We start from the raw sequence: 7957 nt of genomic DNA, 5'->3' as shown, positions 1-7957 counted from the left end.
CCTTATTTGCTACCCCATCCATGAAATTTCCTTTCCGTCTTGCACCTAATATTGCTAATCACGCTTAAAAATATGGAAGGTGATTTTTACATGTGATTCTTTGAGAGAAAGGACCTTATTTATTTATTTTTTTAATTTTTATATTTGTTTGATTAGTTTTGGTAAGTCTATGACTAATGGCTAAAGGTGGGTAAATTGAGACTTATTTGGGACATTTGTGTAAGTTTTCCTTTAAATTATTATAGAAAAAGTTATTATACTGAACATGTAGAATTTAAAAGAACTTGGGATGAAAATAGTTCTTAAGAACTTGTAGGTCTTAAACCAGAAAGAGATTTTTACCTATATGTACTACATTAGAAATTTATTTACCCTCGCTGTTTAGGTTTTAACTTAATTACAAGTTGATATATAATTTATCAATTATATACAAATTAGTATTAATGAGTATCCCATTATATTAAGAATTAAATAGGGAATAATTCCCTCTTCGATCTCTCTATCTGTCTCTCTCTCTCTCTATCAGTATTCCTATATTAATATCTTCATATGCATTAACTGAAGAAATGATACTAATATTAAGGGAAAAAAGAGAGAAGATTAGTACCTAGCAAAGTTCTTGCTTCAGATCCTACGAAAACGAGGAAGTAAATAATAAAAAAAATAGCTCTCATGAAGAGAATCATTTTAGTTATCATTCTTTTAGCTTTTTGGAATCAATAAACAAAATAGTATTAATTAGAAATGAGTAAATTGAATTGGAAACTATGTTAATCCATTAAAAACTTCATTGATAGCCGTTAAAAAGCTTCAAATCTTTGAATTCAAAAAGGAAAAAGGGCCAAATATATTCTTGTACTTTCAAAATATATTTAAATATACCCTTTGTTATACTATGAGTCCAAATATACCTCCTTCCGCTATACTTTGGGTTCAAATATACCCCTCATTTAAACAGAGTGACACGTGTCATCGTCCTATTGGCCAATTCTAAATATATCCTAATTACTTAAAAAGACCCATACCCATAACCATACTCATTACCCATACCCGAAAAGCAATTTTCTAAAGCAATTTTTTTCTGTAAAAACTCAAAAAATAACTGAAATTTTTTTTACTAACTGAAAAAAGCGATTTTTTTTCTTCTAGTTTTTACAAAAAAATTGCTTTAAAAAAAATTGAAAAATATTTTTTAAAGTAATTTTTTTGTAAAAACTGGAAAAAAAAAAAAGATTTAACAAAATATTTTTCAGTTTTTTCAGTTTTAAAAAAATATATTTTTCAGTTTTTTCAGTTTTTTTTAAAGCAATATTTTTGTAAAAACTGAAAAAAAAATATTTTTATTTTTTTTCAGTTTTTAGTAAAAATAATTTCAGTTTTTACAAAAAAAAAATTGCTTTAAAAAATATTTTTCAGTTTTTTCAGTTTTTTTTAAAGCATTTTTTTTTAATAAAAACTGAAAAAATATATATTTTCGTTTTTTTCAGTTTTTAGTAAAAATAATTTCAGGTTTATCCAAATTTTACAAAAAAATTACTTTTCGGATATGGGTAATGGGTATGAGTCTTTTTAATTAATTAAGAGATATTTAGAATTGGTCAAAATAACGATGACACGTGTCACAGCATTTAAATGAGGATATATTTGAACCCAAAGTATAGCGGCAAGGGTATATTTGGACTCATAGTATAACGAAAGGTATATTTAAGCATTTTTCGAAAGTACAAGGATATATTTAGCCATTTTCCCATTAAAAATGAAATTTTATGAAATTATTTTTTGTTTGGATTGGGTGTTATTGCAAATGATTGAGAATATACGTTGGAGTTTATATCTCAAATTTTAGACAATTTGGTAAAAATTCGAGATGGTTTTGGTTGAAATTTCAGATTGAAACTCGAAAAAGAAGACACGAACAAATTGTATATATTTTGTATGTCGAATGTAGAAACGGTATACAAAATATCTACAACTTACATAATTGTATATAAGTTGTATATAATTTTTATGTAAATTATAGTTTTTGACCGGATTCTATACAAAAAATATGTACTTATGTTGTAGATAAATTGTATATTTTGACCGGATTTGTATATATTTTGTAAAAAACTCTTGTCACTTCCTGTAAATATGAAAACTTAGACAAAACTGAGTAAATAAGTTTAAAATCTTGTATATATACGAAAAAGTCCCTAAAAGAAATATGAGAAAAAAACAAAAATGGCCACTCATGTTTGAGGAATGGTTTAAATTGGTCTGTTAAATGTGCATCTAAGTAGTTTTAGTCATTTATGTTTACTAAAAAAATTAAGCACTTTTGGCTCAATTATTATTAGAATACACAACATGATTATCTTTGACGAGATTGACTTGTGAAAAGCATATAAGTTATTTAAACTGGAGAAATATATCGGAACAATTTTTTATGAATTCATTTTGCACGATTTGTATGTTAATACTCAAGTCATTTAAATACACCATTCGCTTCATTTGCCATCAATTATATGAACTTGCGAATAAATAAATATTTATATCTCATTCGAGTTCTCAACAATAATAGCCTTTATTATTTTATTTTTGAATTTTATTACTAGTAAGGGGAGGGGAGCGGGACGAGATCTTTTATTATTAGAATCTTATAACTATGGATTTTTTCAAGGTACAAATTGCGAGAAGCATGTAGAGAATTGAGATGAATTTTTTTTAAATGATCATATTTTTCATGAGTCAATTTTTGTCAAAAATAACTACCGTCATGTGTTATAAATATAACAGTTATCACATTTTCCTTGTATTCATAAGCATAACAGATCTTGAAAGTGCTGTAAACATAGAAACTAAAATTGTTAAGGTGTAGATTTAGAGGACTATATTAAACCAACTCTCAAACATAAAGTACTAGTTCTATCATTTTCTGAAAAAATAGCATAGAGTCGATTCTGAGAAAAGGAAGAGAAAACCGAGCACGAAGACAAACGGAACAATGGAAAGCGGCGAAGCCAAGAGGAGATGTAAAGCCCTCAAACATCGAATTTCAAACTTGTCAACTACTACTCAATCCTCGTGGAAAACTACCCTTTTGAGGCTAATCAACTCTGAGCTCTCTTTCCTTAACCGCGTTAACAACTCACCTCTCAAACTCAGCACCAATATTGGATATCTCGAATCCGTCGTTCACATTCTCCAACACCCACTAATAACATCCGTTTCACGGGTCTGTAAACCCATTTCGATTTCATCCATAGTTCCACAGCAAAGCATTTATGTCGACATAATATGTTCTTTCAATGGAAACCCAGTTTGGTTCATAGTATCCGACAGAAATCCCAAGTACATTTCTTGGCAAGATTCAGAGAAAACAAAGAACAATAAAGGGTTAAGAAACAGAATTAGTCAGCTCCTGTTTGCTGCCTCAGAGTCGTGTGTTACAGTGAGGCCTTGTTCTATTATACTTTTCTTCTCAAATGGACTTCAAAGTTGCATTCTTGAGAAGCTGAAAGATGAATTTGGAGCTACTACTGATCTGGGGTTTGTATTTTCTGATTTTGATTGTGAGTTTGTTGACGAATTAGAGGATGGGGATTGGGTAACTGTACTAGGGAGGTCTTTTGAAAAGGCATGTGTTTTAGAAATTAAGATTGGTTCTTTTTCGTCTAGTAATAAAGATGGACAAACATTAACAGACCAATCTGGGAATTTAGAGAAGGTGCATATTAAGGATGTTAGCTATGATGTAAATTTGGGTGGTTCTTTTATTGCTCTTGTGTCGGCATTGAGGAGTTGGTCCTCTTTTGATGTTGAAGAAGCCGAATTGGTTAATTTTGATACGACAACACTGGTTGCTGTAGTGTCAGGGATTAGCAATGGAGGTATTGATCGGATTCTTGCTACGCCAGAGAGTGAGTTGAGGAATCGGTTCAAGGGCAATTATGAGTTCATGATTGGACAGGTAAAATCTCTTGTTAAAAGTTTTGGAACCCTTCTGTTGTTCAAGTTTGGAGAGGTTATTTAGTATTTCTCTGTTCATTTCGATTTTGTTAATATCCAATTGAGTCCTTTATAGAACTAACATACCCTAGAGCATCTCTACCATGTCTCATGCCATTTTTAATTATTTGCGTTCTCACAAAAATGTACTATCGGATTGGTCGAGTAGCTAGATTTGATCACGAAGCAAAAGGTCTTTTTAAAGTTACATTTTGCAGAAACTGGCAGATTTAAGCTATTTTAAATTGGATATGATTGTAATATATTTCTACTTCAATTGATTGTTCACATATTTATACTACCTGGAATAATATAAGTTTAACAAATTGCTAGTTTTAGCATTCCTTATTTTGGGGGAGTTAATAGTATGATTCAATTGTTAGGCACTAAACTCCATACTGAGTTGGAAATGACCAACTGCTTATATTTGAGGTCGTCTTTGTTTTCTGTGAAGGGGAGCCTTGGCATAACTGGTAAAGTTGCTGCCATGTGACCAGGAGGTCACGGGTTCGAGTTGTGGAAACAGCCTCTTGCAGAAAGACCCTTGTGGTCCGGCCCTTCCCCGAACCCCGCGCATAGCGGGAGCTTAGTGCACTAGGTTGCCCTTTTTTTTTCCTCTTTGTTTTCTGTCCTAAGGAAATCTCCTTAATATATGAACCGTGAACACTCATATATTAGTAGCTTAACCACTGTGCTTTTGCATTTGGCAACCATTGTAACAACATTTTTTGGTTTATGTTGTACTTGGCTTCCACCAGGTGAATTCTGAGATGGAAAATCCAATCCACAAGGAGCTGATGCCTGTAATATTGCAAAAGAGAGGCATAGTTTGTGAAAGTGTTTGTTCAGAATTTCAGGAGCTTGTTTCAATGTGTGGTGGGCCGAATGAGAAGTCTAGAGCCAAGCACTTTCTGAAACATCTTAGGTGAATTTTTGATAAGTTTCAGTATGTCTCTTACAACAAGTTTTCTTTGCCTACAACTTTATTGCAAAAATTCTGACATTCAATAGTACATGCTCTGTGGATCCCCACCCCTTTTACCTCCAGAATTAAAAAAAAGAAGAAGAAAGATATGAATTACTTGACATCCTTCAATCTGACATTTTTGTTTTTCTTTCTATATGAGTTCAAATTTTAGGTAAATTTTGCTAGCTACTCCTCTGCATGATAAACATCATTGGTGTCCATCCATTATAGAATTTCCTGGAATAGTCCTCTGATCAGTCTGTTACAATTCCGGACCTGAATCTCACGATGATACATTAGTAAGTTAGTAACACTTGTACCTCAATTAAGGAAAGGGGTAATATTCTTTGAAAATACACAATTTAGTGGAAAAACTATGTGGATAAGCAGATCAAATTTCATGTTTATCCAGATAGCAAGGATATTAATTTGCGGGCATAAATTATATCACATACTTGTGCGGAGCATAGATTTATGTGAAGATTTAATGAGCTTGTCAAGACTTGCACTTGAATTTTTTTCTTCCTCTCCGCTTCTCTTTTTTCTTAAATTTCATTTTACATTTTTACTTGCAACTTGAATTCCATATGCTAATCATTTGATTAACTTAAACAGGGTTGTGCCAGATTGCCCATCAGAACGGCTGATGAGCCTTCCAACAACCAGAAAACTGGCTTTAAAAAACAAGGTTGTTTTTGGGACCGGCGATTACTGGCATGCCCCTACTATAACTGCAAACATGGCATTTGTTAGAGCTGCTACACAGACAGGAATGTCCCTGTTTACTACAGAGCATCGACCACGAGCCTTGGTTGGTGATTAGTCAGCTTGACATTGACATTTTGATCCCAAGCCCGAGGCTCCATATTGGCTTAGTGAAACTTAGCCTAGAATTTTGTCATCTGATAATTTTCTGTTAAAAGAGAGGTTGAGATACCCAAGCGTGGCGCTTCCTTTGGACAAAAAAATTGTGAAACTTGCTTAGCTACTACACTTGTATATATCAGACTAGTTGATGTTTTATGGGCTTTTGTGCAATTCATCCCTTGTATATTGCAGCTGCTATTGTTAGCTATGATGCTTCTCAAGATAATATGAGCCCTCAATTATCTTAATCATTTGCCATCTACATTTAGTTCTTTGCTCGAAAGTGTCAAGTAGGAGCAAAGACGGACCCAGGATTTGAAGGTCACTAGTGCACTTTTAGATTCAATCAAAATCTGTTTTGTATATAAGGTGTCCACTACTAATATATCACTATTTTCTAAAGACATATACATGGATTTTTTTCCGAACTTTACGGGTGCCGGGACCCTTTTCTGTATAGCATAGGTCCGCCTCTGAGTAGGAGCACAACATCAATCCTTAATCTACTCTGGAAGAGCAAAACCTAAGCACTAATGAGGGATTTTTTGACATAAATTGCGTCGAGCCAAGTATTAAGCAACATCCGGTGTTTGGTTATGAATATGAATAATAGAGAAACAAACATAAATGATAGTATGCAGATGAATGTGATAGAATTCTCCTAATGTCCATGTACAAAATCGTCTCACAGACATGTGTAGAGATCCCAAAAATAATAAAATACAAAATAACAGAACTAAAAATCTATGTAAAGAACAAATATGTAGAATACAATGCAGAAATTTTTAGAGCTTCAACCCAAACTTACAAGTACTCGCCTTAATACGGACCAAACTATTAGCAGAGAGGCTATCCACAATTAGCAAGCAATCTCCTAATATCTTCACCTTTCTCAACTTGAGCTTCCCAAGTTTAACACTAACTGGGACTTTAATCTTAAGATCTAATGGTATTCTTCCAGTTTGTGCTGCCTCTTGAATTGCAGACATCAACGTATTACCATATTGTGATTGCCCAGTTAAGGCCACGTCGAGTACTGTTCTATTCTGATGACCTTGATAGAACTTTGGAATAGACCCTTCACATAGCTGTGTATTCTTGTACCACACGCTCAAACGACTTCCTTTCTCATAGTATATTCCAATTTTCTTGTTGGGATTCACAGCAGTGATTCTTACATTAAATCTAGCGTATAGGCTCATGTCAAAATTGAGCCTCAAGTCTGATATTCTGAGGTTATCTACAGAGTACTGAGGTATCTTTGGTTTGAAAACAAGGTAAAGAATGCCACCAATTGTTGCAATTATGATGAGTAGGAGTATGATAAGGCTAATTGTCCAGCAAATGCATTTGCAAAAGCAACTTCTCTTCTTATTATGTGGTCTTGGATACATTACAGGAACAGTACGTGTAAATGGCTGGTTAATTATTGGCTGCTGAAGCTGCGATGTATCGCCTTTTTCTGATTTAAATGAGCCTCGTGGCACTGCTGGTGCTGGTGCTGGTGGTGCTTCCATGTCCACAACTGGATGTATCCTCTGATTTTCTGTCATTGTTGTTACTAACTCAGTACGCTATTTTTTCTGATCAACAACTTATTACAAACTTCTCTGTCTATACAAGTAAGAACCTCTTTCACGTATTGTGATATATCTGCTATATATATAAGTTAGAATGCCAATTGTTTCTCTTTTTTTTTTATTGTTATTTTAAAGTTTACTTAAATCAAATATCCCAAGAGAAGATATAGGTAGGAAATTCTGGGCCTATTTCACCTAATAACAAGAAAAATGTTAAGATGGAGAAGCAAGGTTAGGTAAGCTAAATAATGAGTTTTGACAATTTTTTATTCTCAGTGCATTAATGACTCGTCTGAATTTTAAGTGGAGAATCAACCATAACGAATATAACTTCTCAGTTTTAGTTTACCTACAAGTAAGCTAGACAGCCACGTTCAGATGGAACTATATCAAATCCGAAACACATACTAATGTCCTTACATACTTGAACATTCATCTATTCACAGAAAAAGGGTTAGGCGTACGGATTAACTTTGATAAACTTATTTTTGTAGTTGAAATTATTTGCATGCTGACAGTTAATATCGACTGGGGAAGTTGACATTGCTATAGTTGA

At 33.1% G+C, this 7957-nt stretch overlaps 2 protein-coding genes across 4 annotated transcripts; one reads left to right on the top strand and one right to left on the bottom strand.

The window, feature by feature from the left end:
- Window positions 1-2882: 2882 nt before the first annotated feature.
- On the top strand, window positions 2883-6069 carry LOC107809567 (uncharacterized). 3 transcript variants are annotated; one of them, XR_012708653.1, is made up of 4 exons: window positions 2883-3949; window positions 4746-4912; window positions 5127-5253; window positions 5570-5708. XR_012708653.1 is itself a non-coding variant. In XM_016634227.2 (3 exons), the coding sequence occupies exons 1-2, from the start codon at window positions 2984-2986 to the stop codon at window positions 4914-4916; spliced, it is 1137 nt and encodes a 378-aa protein (XP_016489713.2). In that variant the 5' UTR covers window positions 2883-2983; the 3' UTR covers window positions 4917-4933; window positions 5570-6069. The 3 variants fall into 3 exon arrangements, 2 of the variants coding, with proteins under 2 accessions (XP_016489713.2, XP_016489712.2); XM_016634227.2 differs by lacking the exon at window positions 5127-5253 and having other exon boundaries at window positions 4746-4933; window positions 5570-6069; XM_016634226.2 differs by lacking the exon at window positions 5127-5253 and having other exon boundaries at window positions 2893-3949; window positions 5570-6069.
- A 341-nt stretch (window positions 6070-6410) lies between these two features.
- On the bottom strand, window positions 6411-7538 carry LOC107809564 (NDR1/HIN1-like protein 6). The gene has a single exon (XM_016634221.2). The coding sequence runs from the start codon at window positions 7372-7374 to the stop codon at window positions 6607-6609; it is 768 nt and encodes a 255-aa protein (XP_016489707.2). The 5' UTR covers window positions 7375-7538; the 3' UTR covers window positions 6411-6606.
- Window positions 7539-7957: the final 419 nt, after the last annotated feature.

Source organism: Nicotiana tabacum, chromosome 4 (assembly GCF_000715075.1).
Source record: "Nicotiana tabacum cultivar K326 chromosome 4, ASM71507v2, whole genome shotgun sequence".
Lineage (NCBI taxonomy): Eukaryota > Viridiplantae > Streptophyta > Magnoliopsida > Solanales > Solanaceae > Nicotiana > Nicotiana tabacum.
The sequence above is the reverse complement of the archived record's forward strand: the minus strand, read 5'-3'. Positions and strand labels throughout refer to the sequence as shown.